The sequence below is a fragment of the Gracilinanus agilis genome, chromosome 3, assembly GCF_016433145.1.
Source record: "Gracilinanus agilis isolate LMUSP501 chromosome 3, AgileGrace, whole genome shotgun sequence".
Classification (NCBI taxonomy): domain Eukaryota; kingdom Metazoa; phylum Chordata; class Mammalia; order Didelphimorphia; family Didelphidae; genus Gracilinanus; species Gracilinanus agilis.
This window is the reverse complement of record NC_058132.1, coordinates 45,382,804-45,403,245: the sequence shown is the minus strand read 5'-3', so window position 1 is coordinate 45,403,245 and position 20,442 is coordinate 45,382,804. Positions and strand designations below refer to the sequence as shown.

Here is a 20,442-nt window from a genome sequence, read left to right as displayed (position 1 = left end):
CAATAATGTGTAAATAAGTCTTGACTGACCACACCAGTGAAAATGCGAATTAGCTACGGTGGGGGGAAGGGGTGAGTCGGAGGATGGGGGAGTGAAGGGGGTGAAGGGTAAAGTAAAAACATGACTTATGTAACCAGGGAAATTTTTTCTAAAAATAAAAAATTATTAAAAAAAAAAAAAAAAAAAAAGCGGGGGCTGTCCCCAATCTCAGATGGGGAGAAGAGCTGCCTCCACTAGTGGGCCAACCGTCAGGAAGTTCAGGGCACTCTCTCACCTGCGGATGATGCAGCCGCCCCTCCACATCAGGGCAATTCCACCATAATTGAGCGTCCAACCGAACTCTTTGGCTGCCTGTCCCAAGAGCATAAATCCTTGGGTGTAAGAGATGATCTTGGAGGCATAGAGGGCCTGAGGAAGAATACAGAGATCAGGCTGGCATCTGAAAGCAGAATTGGGACTGCAGGGTGGGCATGGGTGCGGCCAGATGGCCTCTTTGGAGATTCCAGGGCTTCTGTGATGCCTTCTGATTTCAGAGACTGACCAGAAGGGCAGACAATCCCACCAAAGGTGTTAGAAGGTTGGCCCCCCCAACCTCATTTTACAGATGAGGAAACGAGCCCAAAGAAGCCACACTCCTTACCAAAGGTCCTCCTACATGTGGTAGACCCACGGGGTCCTTTCCACTGTACCAAAAGGGCCTCTCCAGGGCCTTCTGTTTCTAATATTTTATGATTCCACAATGGATGGCTCTAGCACTGTCCTTGGGGGCCAGGAGACGTGGTTGGATCCTGCCTCTGGCATCACATCTTGGGGCCTCAGTCTCCTCATTGATAAAATGAAGGGGCCAGAAGAAACCATCCCTAGGGCTCTCCCCCCGCCCTTAAAGTCCTAGTCTTGGCATGACAGCCATTCTGTCAAGGACAGGAAAAGTAAAAAACACAACTCAAAGGGCATCCAGGCTGAGCGAGGCCTTCTCTGCATAGCCTGGTCTCCTGGTCTTCTGCGCATTTCCTGCTCCATTATCTCAGCCAGTACAGGATAAAGATCTACTGACCCATCATCCTTTGACCCACCTTTCGGATGTCCTCCAGGAAGGACTTCTTATCACCCCCAAACTTAGTCTTCGGGGGGCCCACCAACTTCTTGCTGGCTTGGATCCGCTCATCCTTTAAAGATGACAGGCATCGGGCAAAGACGGCTTCTCCTACAGAGTGAAGCAAGGGGAAGACATTGAACTAGCCAGCCTGGGATACAAAGGCCGAAGCAAAAGACTACCCATGGGGCAGGGATGGCCACCGGGAGCCACAAGGGGGAGAAGGCAGGCTTCCACTCCGATCACAGAGATGACGATGGTTAATCTCTGACAAGGAAACAGATGCCATTTTCCAAACTAAGTACGGGTATTATTAGTGGAGACCAGTGGACAATCGAAAGAGCAGTTATGGGGAAAATAAGATAAGGCCTGTCCCCTTTGGCCCTGGGACGCTATCTGTATAGGGGACACCCTCTGCCAAGGAAGGCTGGCACCTTCCCTGAAAGCTTTTGATCAAGGGGTCTCCCCTTACCTCATTGGCATCATGAACCCTGCTGGCAGCTGAGTGAGGCCGATGGGACCCTTCTCAGACGAATGTTTTTAAATATATAAAAACCACAGAATTAAAGGGAAACTAATTCTGTTGAAATAGTTTTCAAGATATTAAAATAAAACCAAGCTCAAAGACGCCAGGGTGGGGTCCAACCCAAAGGCCGCAGGTCTCACGGAGCTAGGCGTGGCCGGAACCAGATTAAAATGTAATTGGAAATATTTAGCCTAAATAATTATAATGTTACATGTTTAAGTCGGGTCAGTATGTGGCCTTCGGGGAAGCATCTGACGTCTCAATTAGTGACCCTGGTTTCTCTCTGAGCTTGACACCACCAGCCTGGAGCCAAGGTGGAGTGACCAGTTCAGTCATACCGCCTGTGGGGTCAGAGGCAGGACTTGACCCCAGGCTCCCCTGGCTTCAGGAAGGGGCTCACCGTCTGTTCTCCACACAGCCTCTACTACTCAGCCTCAGTATCCCGTGCTGGACTCTCACTGACATGCGGATTCAAAGGGCTTTATGGAACAAATTCCTTTCATGCCTGCTTTTTTGCTGTCTGTCTGCATTTGGAAAATCCAATGATTTCTGTTTCCTCTTCTATGAAATGGAGCCATTAGAGACTCTCAAAAATCCCTTTCCACAGAGAAATTCAAACCAGCAGGCTTTTACTCAGTCTCTACTTTATGTGATACCCTATCCTAGGGCCTGCCTTCAGGGAGATTACCCAAGCAGTGGAGGGAGAAATCACTGATGACCAGGAAGGCCTTGGAACTGAGCCTTGAAGGAAGTCAAGGAATCCTAATTTCCCTCCTTTTTTATAAAGAAAAAAAAAAAAAAAAAAAAAGAAAAAGTTACAGATTTCTTTTTTCCATTGTCTACATTTCCTCCTGTATGCTTTTTCCTTCCATAAGGCCCAATACTTAAAAAAATAAATAAATAAAAAGATGGGGGGAGAAAAACTGATCAATCCATTAAAAAAAAATCTAATTATATATACAATGTTCCATGTACTCCCCCCTCCCCCATGAAAGGAAGAGGCTGGGGTCTTCTCTGGGGCCAGGAAGAAAGATCGGGGTATCCAAAAGGACGAGGGGAAATGGGAGATGAAAGATCGAGTTTGGGGCCAGCAAATGAGCAGGGGTCACGCCTCCATCCCTGAACAAACAGGCACTTAGCATCTCCTCTGGGGAAGGCAGGACAGAGAGGAGCAGCCCCGCCCAGAGCCCCGACCCTGCTGAGGCAGGATGACTTGGCGTTTGTGGGGAGATGTGTAAGGCACCTGGCGCAAGGAGGCCGGGCCGCACCCTCAGTTACATAAGGGCCGGGGAAGCCTGCACTTCCCCATCGGTTTGGGGAGCAGAAGCAGCCTGGAGCGAGGCTGAGTGAGCTTTCTCACCCGCATGGGGCGGGGTCGGAGCAGCCTGGGCAGACAAGGCAGGGACAGGCAGAGCTTGCTGCCCTCCCCCTCGGGAGTCTCCCTGGCTCTGGCTGAAGCAGGCAGCTGCCCCTGTGCAGGCTGGGTCTCCAGCCTGGAGGAAATGGCAAACAGGGTGGGGGCATGATTCAATAGGAAAACACAAAGAAGGGAGGGGAGGGCGGAGAAAAGAAGTCAAATTTGATCCTTTTGCTGGCTGGAGGGAGAACTTGGTAGATGTTGAGAGCTGAAAAAGCCTTCATTGTGCAGGGGGAACACTGGTCCTGGGCACACGCCTGAGCGTGGTTGGCCAGGCTCGGATGGTCTCTGACAAGGAGGTACAAAGGCCTAAAGCAGCTCTCCTCCCCTTTCACCTTCTACCTGATCCCTCTGCCTCCAGCCCGGCCCCATTTTATCCTCCTCCACCCATCTGACTCCAGATCTTCCTGAAGTGGGTCTGACCGTGGCACCTCCTCCCTTCTACAGCCACGGTGGCTCCCCTTACCTCCGGGATCAAATACAAGCCCCTCCGTTTGGCTGTCGGCACCCTTCCTGACTCGCCTGCACACCAAGCACCCCGCAGCACCCCCGGCCCCCCTGAAGGCCAGCACCCTCTCCCAGCGCCTCTGCACCGGCCGTCGGCTATGCCGGAACGTGCTGCCCTCACCCCTCCCTTGTTCTGCGGGCTGCCAAGGCCTGGGCACAAACGCCGCCATCTGCCAGCGCCTTCCCCTTGCAAGGGGCCCGCCATCGCCCCGTGGTATTTGGGAGCTCAGAGCGCTGGACATGCCCGTCTTCCTGAGAGCAGGAAGCGCCGGCCTTTTCCGGTATCCCCGGTGCCCAGCCCAGCAGAGCTTCGCTAAATGAATGCTCGTGGCCTGCCGGGGGATCTGCTGTCACGGCACCGTCTGGGCCCGTTTCCTCGGCTCCCAAAGGAGGAGGGGATGGAGGATGGGAAGCGCCTGAACCGCTCCACTGCGCAGACCAGAACGGCAGCATTGATTAGTGACCTCGCAGCACCCTTATTGATTAGGCCGTATCTCGAGCCTCGGGCCCAGCGATGCCGGGCCAGATGGGTTGTTCACCTGGCAGGGGAGGCCAGGAGCCCGTGTCTGCATCCACCCCGTCCATCACACTGTCCTGTCAGAGACGCCCAAACGATCCTAAGTGTACGCCAAGGCAGGGGCGGCACCCTGAGCCCTCAGACCCAGCACAGGCCCAGGCCCCGGACTCCTCTCAAGGCTAGCGTGGCCTAGGGAGGAAAGGGCTGAATTAGTCTTTCTTCCTTTCTTTTTTTAATTAAAACTCCGTTTTTGGCCCTGTAGGTGTCCTGAGAGCTCCTGGCAGGTGCTCTCCTCCATGCTGGGCAACTACCCAGTTTAAAACTTTTGTGCCAGTTAAGTGTTTAATAAACATCGGTCAAAGAAAACAAATGGGATGAAGACCATCTGGGTCTAGATTTAAAGTTAGAGGAGTTTTTGGAGACTTTGGAGAGAGCTGGAAAGTGAGATCCAGAGAAGCTAAAGCCGACTGCAGTCAGCCAACAGCTCTGACGCAAAGGCTTTTCTAGCCTCCTTAAGTCCCCCCAGGAGGCCGATCGAGTCACGATGGGGCAGGGGGAGGGGCGCATGGCCTTACCAATGAGGGTGACGGGGACCCCGTACTCCAGCGCCGAGATGGCCGTCCACTTCCCAGTGCCCTTCTGGCCGGCACTGTCCCTGATCTTGGGCAGGAGGTGTTGGCCATCAGGATCTTGGAACTTAAGGATGTTGGCGGTGATTTCAATCAGGAAAGAGTCCAGCTCTGTCTTATTCCATTCTTCGAACACCTAAGAATGGGATGCAGGGAGAAATGAAACACTAAAAATAAGGGGAATGCAACATGTGTTCTGTGGCTGGCCTTGCCACTCCTGAACTCATTTTCCCTCTAAAATCCTACGAGTGCATTGCCAGAGGCTTCCCAGTCAGGGAAAAGGCAGGAGAGAGCTGGCAAGGATGGGGAAGACACATCTGGAAGAATCTGATGAAATGATGCAAAGTAAGAAAAGAATAAACTGAAGAATGGAGCAGAAACATATAACAATGACCCCAGACACCAAGAAGCAGACGGAATCTAGACCTGGGCGTCGAGGCAGACCCCGTTTCAAATGTTGCATTGGACGTGTCTCAGCTGTGTGACCCCAGGCAGGTTACCTGACCTCTCTGAGCCTTACTTTGTCCCCACACGTGTAGTGGGGATGAGATGTACAGTCCTAGGGATGGAATGGCATAGTCTTTGCAAGCTGAGAGCCCTGGACAAAAAAGGTTCTTTATTTACGAGTCAGAGAAGCCTTGTGGCCAAACAGGTATGGAGGAGTCGCACACAGTATGTCTATGGGCAGCAGCAGTGCCTTCCCTCAAGGAGGCCGCATTGGTTTGGGAGAGACACCATGTATAAAGCAGGACAGAGATTTACATGCAGAGCAGGTAGAAGGTGAGGAGAGCCAGCTTTGGAGGCAGGAAGAACCGAGTTCAGATTCTATCCAAACACGTTCTAGCTGAGTGACCCTGAAGAAGTCCCTTGATCTCTTGGGGTCCCAGGCAACTTCTAGAGAGGGTAACTTACAGATAAGCTTCCTGGGGTGTCTAGATAGCACAATGGCTCGAGCACCAGACATGGAATTGGGAGGTCCTGGGTTCAAATCTGATGATCCCTTTGTAACCCTGGGCAAGTCATTTAACCTCATTTGCCTAGTCCTTGCCCTTCTGTCTTTAGTCTTGTTACTAAGACAGAAAGTTAAGGGTTAAAAAAAAAAAAAAAAAGCAAAACCAAAGGGGCTTTTAGTTTTCAGTAGCAAAGAAAGGTTCCCCCCAGGAAATGCGCACCCCAGCAGAATCACAAGTCCAAATCAAATATAAACAGGAGAATGAGAATGAATGGACAAAGAAGGCTGATGGACCTTCTTTTCCAACCCCTCAGTTGGAAAATTGTCAGAGAGAAATCTCTCTCGTGATAGAAAGAAAAGGAATCAAAGAATCCTGAGAGTGACCACAGCAGACAACACGGCCCACACTCTGACTTCCTAGTCCCTCACTTCTGTGCCATGACAGAGAACTAGCACTTACCATGGCTTGGAGTTTATGATTTGGGGGGAGAAAATGAGAGAGAGGAGGAGGAGGAGGGAAGGAGGGAGAGAAAGAAAGCAGACACACTGCCATTAGCCCGTGTGCTCCCGCACACCCCCTGCCAGACTCACCGTGGCCATCTCATTGTGCTCCATGCCCAGGATATCTTTCATCAGGTGGTAGGCTTCACAAATCAGCTGCATGTCTCCATATTCTATCCCATTGTGCACCATCTTGACAAAGTGACCAGCACCCTCCTCTCCCACCTATCAGAGGACAGACCAAGAACCAGGAGGCTGTGAGAGGCAAGCCGACGCTTCCCCAAAGGCAATCTCAAAGGCTCTGGCCCTCTGAGGGCAGAACTGAAGCCAACCCAGACAGCAAGAAGGAGCCAGGCTCTTGCGGGGTTCTATTAGCTCTTTTTGACTTAGTGATCCTGCGAGCAGATCTTCAGCATTTAAGACTTCCAGGACCTCCCTGGATTGCCCATTGCTCTGAGAGCTGACACCAAAGGCCCTCATTTTCCCAGAGCTGCCTCCTCCTAGATGAGAAGGGCCTTTCCATGAGTCAAAAATGAGGAAATCTCTTGTATTTAACACATGCTAATGTGGTTAGAGACCGCATAGTCTCTTAACTGAGGGATGAGCCCTGTGAGGTCAGGGGCTGGGTTCAAATTCTGCACTGCCACTTAGTACTTGTATGACTGAGAAAATCCCTTAACGTCACAGATTGCAAGTGAGAAGGGACCCAAGAGGTCATCCAGTTCAACCCTGTCACTTCACAGGTAGGGAATCTGTGGCTTAGAGAGGCTAAGGGGCTTACAGCCAATAGCACTGGGTTCTGAACATCTTGGAGGTGTAGTGAAGAGAGAGTACAGGCCTGGAGCAGGGGGGCCTCTGTTCAAATCCAGCCTCAGACCCTTCCTAGCTCTGTGACCCTGGGCAAGTTACGTAACTTCTGTCTGCCTCCATTTCCTCATCTATAAAATGAGAGTCATAATAGTACCCTGTTCCCAGGGTGGTTGTGAGGACCAAAAGAGATATCTGTAAAGTGCTTTGTACACTTTAAAAATATAAATCATTGCCTTCTTTATTCTTACTCGAGAGCTAGTGATCTTTGTACCATTTCCCAACCTTTCTATCGCTTCAGGACTCAGTTTCTCCATCTGTAAAATAAGGGGGTCAGACTAGGTCATGTCTTGGGTCTCTTCCAGCTCCACCTCTCTGATTACGATGATTTGAAAAGGCATGTGATGTGGGAGCTTCTCTGTTCTGCTCTTGTGCTGTCCCAGGCCTTCCCCAAGACAAAGTATTCCAGCTCGTCTCTCCCTGAAGTGACCCATTGCCCAGGACAAAGGTTTCCATGAGAATGACTCAAGACTTCTTATCTGTGCAGACTTTCCCTGACTGTTTCGCTTAGCACAAGGGCTGCTCATTGGTTAACTGTCAGGGCAGACTTGTTGCCCAAGAGCATGAGACAAGGGAGATCACCCAGAAGGGCCGGGCCCAGGCAGGCTGCCCTCTAACCCTCCACAGGCACATATTTCATCTCTAAGCTTGAGAGCTCTCTGGGATCCAGCCAGCCTTCTATTCTGGAACCTGGAGTAGGACCTTGGAGGGAGGTTAAGACACATTTTAACAGCCACCCAGAGAAGCACCCAAGTGCTGTGGAAAAATTCCTGGCTCTGCTCTTTTGATACCCTGGAAAATTTGGCCTCAGCCTTCTTGTGCTTATATGAGCTCTAAATCCTCTAACTCTGGTATGGGGAAAAAGAAAGCTGGAAGTGGAATCCAAAGGCTGGCTTTCCACTTACAAGCTGGGTGACCCCCCCCGAAAGCCAACTGTGGATGATTTCTAAGGTTCCCTCCAGTTCTATAATGATGGTCTTAGAATCCTGCCTGGAGCCCGGCTGTTTAATTTTAAAGTCTAAAGCCCAGAGTCATTCTAGATAGTAGTGGCCTGTTCCACCTCTTTCTTTCTCCTGAGATTATCCACAGGTGGAATGTGAGTCCAGAGATGGACTCCTTGGACCCAGGAATGGCCCCAGGTAGCTTTGCTCTCTATGGCTGCCCCCTGCCCCAGCTGTAAGGACACAACCCAGTACTTGCCCAATCACAGCAAGGTTCCCCAGTGCCCACTTTGGCAGCGATGCTTTGGAAGATAGTCTTGATGTGTGGCCTGTGGAAAGGAACACAAGTCAGCTCAGTAGCCAGGAAGAGAAGAGGGGCCAAAATGTCCACCCTACACTCCATGGTCCCAAGAATAAACTCTCTTCCTTCCAAATGAAGAGAGAAGATCCCTCATTTAGGGAATAATTTCTAGGATAATCCCACAAACCAAAAAGTGGTCTTTAGCTACTTGCTGAGCAGGTCTCTTTTTCAGCTCTCAGGGACCACAGAGACAGAAGTTATAAAGAGGACAGTCCAAAACAGGGGAGAGAATCACTTTAAAAACTAAAGGCGGGGGCAGCTGGGTAGCTCAGTGGATTGAGAGTCAGGCCTAGAGATGGGAGGTCCTGGGTTCAAATCTGGCCTCAGACACTTCCTAGCTGTGTGACCCTGGGCAAGTCATTTGACCCCCATTGCCTACCCTTACCACTCTTCTGCCTTGGAGCCAATACACAGTATTGAGTCTAAGATGGAAGGTAAGGATTTTAAAATAAACAAAAAACAAACAAACAAACAAAAAACTAAAGTCAAGAGACCTGGTGGAAGCAGCTGGTCCCAAGAATCAGCCCTTCTCAATGGAAGAAATGCTCTCCAGTTGTTAGCACATCCCCACATTTACTTTATTTTTCAGATTTACTTCTCTCTAGACATGTCATCTCTCCTAACAGAATGTGAGTTCTGTGAGGGTACCAGCCTGCTTCATTTTTGTCTTTGTAGCCCCAGGAGCTGCCACCTAAATATGAGTATGTGCCCTAAGACATGAGGAGTAGGAAGAATCCAAATAATGGAGACACATGAACCGATACAAAGTGAAATGGGCAGGGTATGGAGCCGAGATGGCAGCCTGGGAGCAGCCATGAGCAGAGTCAGTAAATGCCACATACCGAGACTGCAACAGTGTAAACAGAAAGAACTCAAACCCTGGATTTAGAACCCCCAAGCCTGGTCCTGGCAGGGGCAGGGAATATCTATGGACAGGGAATGCCATGTAAACTGTTAGGCTTGGGTCTAGGGCTGGAGAATGATACATTATGAAATGTAAGTGATGGAAACACAAGGTAACTAAACATTAAAAAAACATTTCGAAAGGAACTGAAGTAATTATTTAAAGAACAAGCTATGACTGAGATCAGCAAAAGAATTTACAGGTCCCTCCGCAGACCTGCCAGCTCTTTCTCTCACTTGGCTTTTGGGAATGCAAAAGCAATTCAAAATCCCTTTGATTTGTAACTCATAGTTGAAAGCCCTCTTCAGGGGTGGCCCAGCTGAAATCCTTTAAAGCTGAGGCAGTGTTTTAATCTGAATAAAAAGGCAGCAACAGAAATCTGGGAAAAGGCAAGGCCTGGCCCGACTGTGCAAAAACTCGAGAGGTGTGTGTGTGTGTGTGTGTGTGTGTGTGTGTGCACAAAGGGATGAAAAATATGTATACTAACATGGACACATGCAGCATATGCACATATTAAATTTTTATCAATAGCTTGTTTTTATATCACCCAATTTTCCTCCTACATCCCTCTCCCTCCCAGAGAACTCTCCCTTAATGACAATTTTGTTGACAAGGCAATAGATACATGTTATTCGGGAGAACAATGTAGATGGTTACCCCTTTAGTCTTCTCCTCTCTCCAGCTGGGCACAATTTGGAGACAACTATATATTTTTAATACACTACTCTACCAGCTGTCAACAATGGGCTACTTGGGACCTCCATTAGGCCACTGCTGAGGAAGGCCCTGTGATCATCAAGTGAACATTTATTAAGCTCCTGCTGTATGCAAAGCTCACAGCTGGGCACTAGAGATGCAGAGACAAAAATGAAAATGGACCCTGGCCAGGGCAAGATGGGCCTGGTGTGAAGCGAATCATAAGGTCTGGCAGGAGAGCAACAGTAAGCACAAAAGGTGCTCCATTTCTGAATTTCAGTGACTTTCCCATAAGAGTTTGTGGCTATCTCCCCGGCAGCACCGTTTGAGCTCCGTGAGGATCCCTTCCCTCCTTCTTCCCTCCCTCCCTCTGGCTGGACAGTTCTGAAAAGCCGTCCCCACCTCCTCTTGATTTCGGCATCCTAAAGGACCTCCCCGGATTTAGACAAAAGCAAAGCAGGTCAAGGGGAGAGCAAACTTTCCCTGACCCTGGGCCGGCTTGGGATGAGCTCATCCTGCACCACTGGGAATCAAACTCTCAAAGAGAACAAGGTTACCTGGCTCTAGCTCCCTCACAAGGATCCTTCCTTTGCTATTTCTTCCTCTTCCTCTGTTCCGTCTGGCTTCCTGTATCTGGCTGTCTCTTTTTTCTGGAGTCTCAGTGGTGATGTTTTCCCTCAGACTAATTTTTATATATAATTAAATCATTTGTAACTGTCAGTTTTGACTCCCCCCTTCCCTTTCTCCCTCCATCTTCTTCCAAAGTCTATGACCCCCACATTGTCCTTTTTAGACTTACCCCGGACCTCCCGCTGCCACCAGCCTCCCCTCCCTTTCCCTTTAGTTGTTCAGAGCCAGGCATTCATTCATGCTTTGGACAAATGTATCCTGAGTTGCTGTGATGGGACAAGTCCTGTGCTGGGGGGCGGGCTGGGGCCATGAATGAGCCCTGGCCACTCGCTTCCTTTAGGTATTTGACAGTCCAGGAGGCAAGGCGAGGGGATAGCAGGACAGCTGCAGGCTGGCGTGGGAGGCAGCTAGCAGGAGGCAGGAGGACATGCAGGAGTGCTCTTGGAAATGAGCAGCTCTGAGCCTGGATTTGCAGAGGTCCATAGTGCTCAAACAGAGAGGAAAGGAGGCAGGAGGCCTTTCTGGGAATGGAGCAGTAAGGCTTGGGGGCTGGCATTCCTGTGCAGTGGGATGCCCGTGTCCTAGGAATAATCCCTACTTCTTTCAAGGCCAACCTGCCACATCTCTTTCTTCTGGCAATTAAATGCGATGCCACAAATCCCTTCCAATTTCTCCCGCTGTACCAGCTTCAGATGTAGGGGCTGTATAACCAAAGAAGGCAGCTAAGCAGGCGGGGCCATTCCCCAGGCCAGATAACAGGCAGGCCATCGTGGGTTGGCACTCTAGTGTCGGGGTGGGTGGGTCGGATCTTTTCAGGCTGTTCTCAGCTTTAGCATCTTTTGGGGAGGGAATATGAATTTGGCAGAGAAAGGGAGCAGGCCCACGTGATGTCAAAGCAGCAACCAACAGGCTTGGAGAATATCTCAAACTTCTTTAACCTCCCACGCCCAGGGCACCAGAGTGAGGTACAGACCTCTACAACTCCTTATTCTTCCTCATCCACTTAACAACAGTGGCCTGGGACTTACTAAGCACCTACTGTGTGCCCCGGGACCCTGTACTCACCAAGCTTCTTTGTTGCCTCCAGGCATGAGAGATGGCCCGTAGCGGGCCCCGTCCTCTCCACCACTAACACCACTTCCCACAAACAAGATGCCCTTGGCCTTGAGGTCTTGGCATCGCCTCTGAATGGGACAGAAAAGGAGTTCTGTTACACTTCAAACGAGCAACAGGGAAGAGGATAGGTATAAGGGCCCCCACTGCTCCCACTCCATCTTGGAGAACCATGAAATCATGTAGAAATGATAAAAAGGAGGAGAGGCCTTGGAATGGGCTGCCTCATAGCTAGTGGAAGTTAAAGAAAACTAGCCACAAGATAATGTTACTCTAGAGCAGTGATTCCCAAAGTGGGCACTACCACCCCCTGGTGGGTGTTGCAGCAATCCAGGGGAGCGTTTATCTTTCCTATTAACTATTATTAAAATTCAAAAAAAAAATTAATTTCCAGGGGCGCTAAGTAATATTTTTTCTGGAAAGGGGGTGGTAGGCCAAAAATGTTTGGGAACCAGTGGGATAGAGGAAGCTTTGCTCCACAGGACCCCCCAGCAAATAAATCTGAGTTCTGGTTTGATCTCAAGCCTGCTTAACTGCTGTTCACACAGTGCATGCTAGGAGTGTCTCCAAATAGATGGAGCTGGAGGAGAGGCCTCAGAATCAGGATCACAAGAGAGCAAATCAAGCCCTCTCCTCTCAGCAGAGGTGAGGAACTGTGGGTTAGCAAGGCTGCAGACATTACTGGTGGGAGCCACTGGAGCAGTTGCTTAGCCTAATTATTTTTCTGTTATAAGAGCAGGTTCAAAGGAGAGGGGTAAATGGGGGGGAAGGTTGTGGTGCATCAATAAACTGTTTTTAAAAAAAAAAAAAAAAAAAGGAAAGGAAATTGTTACTGCAAACACATTAATGTACCAGCAGCTCTTTTTGTGGAGGCAAACAAAGTGGAAACTGAGGAGATGCCCATCTATTGGGGAATGGCTGAACAAGTTGTGGTATGTGATGGTGAGAGAATACTACTGGCTTGTAAGAAATGATGTGAAGGATGATTTCTGAAAGAGCCGGAAAGACCTTCAGGGACTGATACAAAGTGAAACGGGCAGAACCAGAACACTGCACACAGGAACAGCAATACTGTATGAGGAACATTTATGAATGAGTTAGCTATTCCTAGCAAGGCAGTGATCCAGGAAATCCTCAAGGACTCACGATAAAAAAATGCCATCAGCCTCCAAAGAACTGATGAGGTCTAAATGCAGACCGAGACCTACTATACTTCATCTTATTTCTTCGTTTTTCTTTCCTTTGTTCAAGTTCTCATTTACAAGAGCTACTATGGAAAGACATTTTACACGATTACACATGTAAAATCTGTATTGGATTGCTTGCCATCTTGGAGAGTGACTATTTGACTCAGACTTAAAGAAAATGACAGTTAAAAATTGTTTTTTCATGTAATTGAGTTAAAAAGTAAATAGGACATTAACGTACAAAAGTGAAAAAAGTAACTTCCAAAGAGTTCTTCAATCATCCCTTGAGGGGCAGCTAGATAGTTCAGGGGATACAGCACGAGGCCTGGAGTTGGGAGGACTTAAGATTCAAATTTGGCCTCACTGTCTAGCTTTGTGACCTTGGGCAAGTCACTTAACCCATATTGTCTAACCCTTGTCATTCTTCTATCTAAGAATTGATGTGAAGGTTTCCCCCCCCCCCTTAAAAAAAACCATTGCCTGAAATCCAAACAATGAATGACCAAATATGGTCAGTGCTGGCATCCCTGTTGCGCCAGACCACCGAGGGCTAACATATCTAAGTTGTCTTGGGTCAGAGTGTAGAAGCTCCTCAGGCAACAAATCTAATGTGAGTGCAGCGGATAATGGAGCTGGAACATTCTCAGTCCTTAGGGCAGAAGGAGAGAGAAGCACTTACTGTAGTGTCTCTATATTCTGAATTCCCCCCATCAATGATAATGTCCCCGGCTTCCAATAAGGGCACCTGCAAAGACACAAGCATTAAGAAGAAAGCTTTACATGTCAGAACTGCCTCTCCCAGAGAAAACGGTGTAGTCCCAAGAAGGTCTAGATTCACCCAGCTGGTAAGTCTAGACCTGGAATTCCCCTTGGGGAAATGGTCCCTCCAAGACTGTGCTCAGAACTTTAAGGTCCCCCTGGAGCCTAAGCTGTTCAAGGCAGCTTATTACAAACTCAAAGCAAGAGAACCCGACCGGACCATGTGCCTTTTAGGAGGGAGATGGAAAGGAACAAAAGTTTTATTTCTAAAACTTAAAAAGCAAATTCACGGATCCCCTGAAATCTAGCCACAGACCCCAGGATGAGAATTCCTGGTCCAGAATCTCTGAACTCTTTCCACGAGGCTGTGCATTCTCGTTAATGATCTAAAACAGGCATCAAATACGTTTGGGCCACACATAAGGCCCACAACACTCCTGAGTATGACCTGAACCAGAGTAAGAAGCACCTGGGAACTATTTAACAAAATAAATAAAAATTCAGTAAAACACAGATAACATGACATTTTAAAACTAAGTTGCTATGAAGCCTATAGGGATGCTCCAGGGTTTAGTGGCCTATTTCTCTTTGAGGTTAATATCTGGAGACCTGTGAAAGCTGAGATGAGGCTGAGGTGCTCCCTTCACTGTCTATCAGTCACACATTGACCTCAGCATCCTTTATACCTGCTCCCATTTTTTAAAGCTCCTATTATGTACAAAATAGTAGGCACTAAGGGAGATAGCAAATGTAGATCTGCCACTCCCCCAATGGATCCTGTACCGGGTCCAGCAGACAGAAAGAAGGCTCACAGGGGAACAACAGGACACAGGAGCACAAAATAAGGATGTCACATTAGACAGTTACAAAACAAAGGTCTCGAGGCAGAATTCTGGTCATTCGTTACTAGTGAGAGCAAGGGGGGGAGCTGTGGGATTTGAATACATGCTCTCTCTGCCCCCAACCCCAAGGCAGAAAAGGCAAAACCTTTTGTGAACTGGTCACTAATATCCCCCAGGTCTATCCCTCTCACAATCAGGTAGAGGGAAGGCAAGGGAGACTGCCTCTTCTGTTTACTGGGAATGTCCCAGAATGTTAAACGTGGAGGACCTTGGAGGCTGCCTGGTCTGGTCTAACGTGCCCTTTTCCATAATAGTGGTCACCACAAGTGGAGAGAAGGAAATGTCCTTGGCACCAAACTGGGCCCTAAAGCTCCTGCTGCCTGCTGCTGCTGGGCTTTTCTGGCAGGGGGTACTCAGAGGTAGTGAAGTTATTCTCTGAGCCCACAGCTAACAGGCACCACCCCCTTTTGGACCTGAGGGTCAGGAAGGGGAGGCACTGAAGTCAAATGTGGGGACGCCAGAGGGTCCACAAGCTCTTGGTTGGCAGGAGAAGGAAGGGTAACAATAATAAACTTCACCAACTTCCAGGGTTTCTGGAGGCTCAGGGTAGAGTATCCCGCTCCAGCTCAGACTTCTCCCAGGGTTTCTGGTCCCTTCTTCAAAATGATTGTTCAGCTCTCTCCTCCCTTTCAGGCCATGCTCACCAAGATGCCACAGTCCCTCTACTATCTCTGGCAGCCTGGTAGACGGGTTCCCAGCAAAGAGCCCAAATAATACAAATTGTCCCTTTCCTTGCCCCTTCCCAAGGAAGATAAACATCAATGGAGCAGACTGACTGGTATAACTTAAGGCCCAGGCTTCCAACAAACAGCTTACCCAAAATGGTGCCCAGCCTTTCACGTTTCAATTGCCCAACCCAATGCCACTCAGTACTTCTGAAAAGAGTCCTGAACATGTAGGGCTTTCCTAGTGGTTGCAGAACCTTTCTAACCTCACACAACAACTCTAAATACTATGCACACTCAAGCCAAGGGAAGTCCTATCCAGGCACCATGGCATGCCAGGGGAATGAGATGCTTAAGGAAGACCAGAGTCTTTATGGACCCACCTGAACTGAACACCAGGCGGGCACCTCTCAGAGTGTCGGGTGCCCGGGGGGCAAATTCATGTCTTCTTGCCCTCCCAGGCAGCCCCCAATGCCTAGCACAGTGTCTGCATCTTGGCCAGTCAAAGGGCTGCAGACCCTAAGCTGAGGGTGGAATGGGTGGAAACTCCAGCCTGCCTCTCTGAGATGTAGAATAGAGGCCGGTAGTGAATCTTAACAGCCTGAGGAGGAAAACCCAAACCCTTTAATATGTTCAAACCCCATATTATCACCTTCCTCACAGCACCCATATCTTCCTCAGACTTCATTATTTCTGACTAGAACTTTAATTGTTTGACAGCTACATTTCAATATAATTGGTTTCTTTTGTAATCATCTGCATTTTGTTTTATGCATTTAAAACATTTTTCTGGAAAGGGTCCATAGGTTCCAATGGATTTCCAATGGTGACCTGGACCAAAAAAAGGTAAAGCCGCTCTGGTGTGGGGTGCCTTCGTTAATCTAGTCCACCAAGTTTGCCCTCTCCAGGTCCCTTCTGGTTGGAGAGGTGAAGAGAGGGCCTGTCTCTGAACCGCAGCTTCCTAAGAGCTGTAGAACGAAGACCACATTCCCTTCGGCCACAAGTAAGTATGACATCTATAAAATACCCGGCAGGCCTTCAGCGGCTGTCAGCTCCTTCTGTTATTGTCTTACGAAATAACTGCTCCTCATTTCAGAGACTCGACTGTTTTCCCTCGAAAATGTCCTGCTTGCTTAAGTACCCTCAGGCACTGGTGAGAGAAGTGGAGGGGACAGCCCAGGCTCCTCCTTTGATAGACGAGGAAAGGGAAGGCTCAGAGAAGGCAGAGAAAAGTGGGAAAGGGGTGAACTTAAACTCACAGGATCTGGGTCTCTCTATGTGCCCTTGGGCCCGTCATAACTTGACCTGTCTGGGCCTGTTTCTTTTTTATTTTTTTCTCCCAAAGACTTTATTGTACTTTTTCCAGTTGCCTTTGGAAACAATTTTTAGCATTCGTTTTCTGACTTTTTTGCAATGCAAATTGAGCCCATTTCTTCATTAGTAAAATGAAGGGTTTGCCAAGGTGATCTCCATTGTTCCTTCCAGCTCTAGTATGTGATCCAGAGGGAAGTGACCAGCTCAAGGCCAGTAGTATTGAATAGCAAGACAGGCTCTCAAGACAGGCTCTCAATGACCAGGCCTCTGACTCCAAATCCAGGTTCGTTCTTTGAGAATGGAAGCTCTTTGAGAGCAGAGTCGGTTTTCATTTTTGTCCTCAAATACCAGAATTTAGCACAGGAGCTGTCCTATGGGACACACTTATAAATGCTTTCTGAGGAGCTTTCATTAAGCTCTTTACAAATGTAACTCATTTGATCCTCCCAATAACCCCAGGAGGTAAGTGCTATTATTATCCCCATTTTACTGATGAGGAAACTGAGGCTGGGAGACATTAAGTGACTTGCCCAGGGGCACACAGCCCGTAAGTGTCAGATGGTAAAACTTATGGGTTAGAAGTGCATCCTCTGGAGGGCTCTTGTTACTAATAAAACTCTTATTACTAATAATAAATTAGGTAATTATTTGAGAATTACTGACTTAAGGGAATACTGAGAACCACTTTTAAGTTTAAGTCTAAAAAGTAAGGTGGGCAGTGCAGTTGTTCCATAAAGAGATAATAACCACATCTGTTAACTCCTCTGAGTCTGTCACAGATAAAGCTTGCACAAAAGAGCCCTCATGTTACTATTATTACAGTTAATGAGGTGTTTCTCAGAGTCATCCAAATTGTATATCTAGGGAATACCTCCCAGAAGTGTGGGTGTGGCTTAATTAGCATTCATCAACATTAGGACAGCTTAGCTAGGAAGGCCCAGTCCACTTCTGGTCTGTCTAAGAATCTCAGCAGACTAATGAAGAGAAGAGGCCGGGGGTATGAGCAGAAGAGAGAGAAAATGAAAGGAGATCAGCCCAGTGTCAGCTGAGACGAGAGAAGTCTCACCAGTTTCACAATAAAATCATCCACAGCCTGGCCAGCCTTGACGAGCAGGATGATCCGGCGAGGCTTCTTCAGTTTGGACACCATTTCCTCCAGGGAATGAGCTCCAACCACCTTGGTCCCCTTTGCCTCATTGGCCAAGAAGTCATCAACTTTGGAGACCGTTCTATTAAAAGCACACACCTGCAAAGGAAGAAAGTGGACTGAGGCTCAGAATCTAAGGTGGGTGCAACAGAGTATTATTCCCAGACTCACACAGTTACAGCTAGAAGGATCTGAGATTCGGTTAACCCTAGCAGCCTGGCTCAGAGAAGCCCATTTCCTTTTTGGCTCCCTGGGACTCATTTTCAGGCTCCTTCAGGCCTCTCTGACTGCCCAGAGTGATCCGACCTATCTCTGTCACTCCAACATTGTCCTAGGCCTCATATAGGAGTATGCCCATGGTGTGAACTCTGAAGGCCTTATTCAGCAAAAATGAAGTTCTTCATTATCTCCAAAGAGCTGTTCCTCCTACTAAGGGGCACTGGTAGTTTTTTTTTTTCTTTTATAAAAATGTTTCAAAGAGCAACTCATGATATAATGGAGAATAATGTTTGCAACATCCAAATATCTGATAATTCTCTGCTAAGGGACACAATCAGCCACCAGAATAAAAAGGCATTATTTTTTCTACTTACCACAAAGCCGTGGTCATTCATGTTTAAAACTAGGTTCTGGCCCATGACAGCCAGTCCAATCAGGGCAATATCAGCTCTGGAAAAGGGGAGAAAAGAGCAGAGAAAAGTATATCAAAATACTCTAAGTCAATAGAGACAACCCACTCCCAACTGAGAAACCCCCATTTTTTTTGGACCCTGAGAGTAGAGACATGCCAATGGACCTGACGCCTAATGAATGTGAGCGTTCTCTCTACTGATGCAGAATGAAATTCTGTCTATATCCTCTGTGCATCTTGCTGATATCCACCCCAGAGTTTTCCTAGTTTATGGTCAAGATTCTCCCTTTATTATTTATAACTAGGTACAATGAAGTCTTTTTTTTTTTTAGAAAGTATTCCCTGCTTAAGCAACCCAATCATCCAGTGTCACCCCAGAGTCTGACTGTTACCAAATAATCTTAAAAAAAAAATAAAGTTAGGGGCAGCTGGGTAGCTCAGTGGAGTGAGAGTTAGGCCTAGAGATGGGAGGTCCTAGGTTCAAACCCGGCCTCAGCCACTTCCCAGCTGTGTGACCCTGGGCAAGTCACTTGACCCCCATTGCCCACCCTTACCAATCTTCCACCTATGAGACAATACACCAAAGTACAAGGGTTTAAAATTTTAAAAATAAAATAAAATAAAATAAAATAAAGTTGCCTAAAACTAACAAGTACTTAAGTTATCTGTGGTAGAAAAATCTCAGCAAGCATAACGCTTTTGTTCCTTCTTTCTTTTTTTAAAGTTTTATCTGTCCTTGCTTTGTCTCCCCAATATGTAAGTAAGGCCAAGCAGGGTAGGGAGAGTGCATACTTGTCTTTATCTAGGCCAGGGCTCTGAACTCTGGGGGCTCAGCCTGTGTAGGCTTAGGAGCAGGGAGTGTCTGCCATCCCTCAGAGGTCTAAGCCTTACTATAAGAGTGACTGGGGCAAATCACTTAACCAGTCTCAGTTTCCTCACCTGTAAAATGGTGCCAATGAGTCCTTCTTGATACAATGCTTTTAAAGCTTATGAAGTTTTTACCTCACGATAACCCAGAAAGGAAGGTTCTACAAGGATTCTTATCATCCCCATTTCAAAGATGAGAAAACTGAGGCTTAGTCTAGCTAAGTGTTTCCTGACCCAAGGTCACCCAGTGGGGAAGTGCTGGGTCCAAGCTTCAAATCCTGGTCCCCAGAATAGTCCCTGGGACTATTCTAATATCCGGGGCTAGATCCGTCTACCCAAAGACTTTCCTAAAACTTAAGGGCTGCTCAGACCTGTGAGTTGTCTCTCATTGCTGGCTGGGGGGGGGGGGGGGGTAGGGGGGCAGTGAGGGTGGGGACAGCAGGGCACCTGTCCTGTCGGCTAAAGTCTAGATCCGGGTCCCTTCCCAATCCCTTTCTCCCTCCAGGCTCCCCCAGCCCCTTGGGAGTGGAGCGTAGGCGTAGGGGAGGGGTCCTCCAGCCAGGGGAGAAGGGAAGGGGGAGGAGAGGGGAAGAAAAAGGGGGAAGGGGAAAAGAAAAGGGGAAAGGGACAGAGTTGTAAAAGGGGGACGAGAGGGGATAAGGGGAGGGTAAGAAGGAATAGGAAAGGGAGAGAGAAGGAAGGGGGTTAGAGAGAAAAGGGGAGAGGAGGAAAGATTAAAAGGGGAGAGGGAGAGAGCAAAAGGGGAGGAGAAGGGGGAGAGGAAAGCTGGGAGAGGAGGGAGAAGGAGGTCTTCCCCATCCCCACCCCGGGCACGTGGGGAGCTGCCCCCCAACCCTCGCAGAGGAGCGGGGTAGGGGGTCCCGGGGCTGCGGGTGGCGCGGCCCGACTCGGATCGGACACTCACTGGGCCATGGTGGTGGTCAGGACGGGCCAGACAGGACTGATCTGGTCTGGTCTGGGCAGGGCAGGGCCGGAACGAAGGCAGGACAAGCGGTTAGTCGGAGGTTCAGCCTTGGAATCAGTCAGCCTCGGCTCTGCTAGCTCTCTGAAGGGCTGCACCTCGTCCTCTCTCTCTTTCGATGACCAATCAGAGAACAGGGGTCGAGGAAGCACGGCCACGCCATTGGCTCGCCCCAGCGCCTGTTAGACCGCCTGAGGCTCAGCGGCCCCGCCCCCGTACCTGAGCCGGAGCAATAGAAAGCCGATGATATCGATTATTTAAAGGGACCCGCGGGCGCGTGGGGGCAGTCAACGCCCCTTGGCCCCTGGGACTGCGCTCTTTCTATCCTCGTGCC

At 48.7% G+C, this 20,442-nt stretch overlaps 1 protein-coding gene across 1 annotated transcript; it reads right to left on the bottom strand.

Annotated features, from left to right (window-relative positions):
• Window positions 1-189: 189 nt before the first annotated feature.
• On the bottom strand, window positions 190-20,173 carry PGD (phosphogluconate dehydrogenase). The gene is made up of 10 exons (XM_044671267.1): window positions 20,052-20,173; window positions 18,222-18,297; window positions 17,548-17,727; window positions 13,521-13,586; window positions 11,607-11,725; window positions 8,210-8,279; window positions 6,233-6,367; window positions 4,636-4,825; window positions 1,074-1,204; window positions 190-408 (listed from the first exon to the last, which is right to left on the bottom strand). The coding sequence occupies exons 1-10, from the start codon at window positions 20,057-20,059 to the stop codon at window positions 271-273; spliced, it is 1,113 nt and encodes a 370-aa protein (XP_044527202.1). The 5' UTR covers window positions 20,060-20,173; the 3' UTR covers window positions 190-270.
• Between the last annotated feature and the right edge of the window lie 269 nt (window positions 20,174-20,442).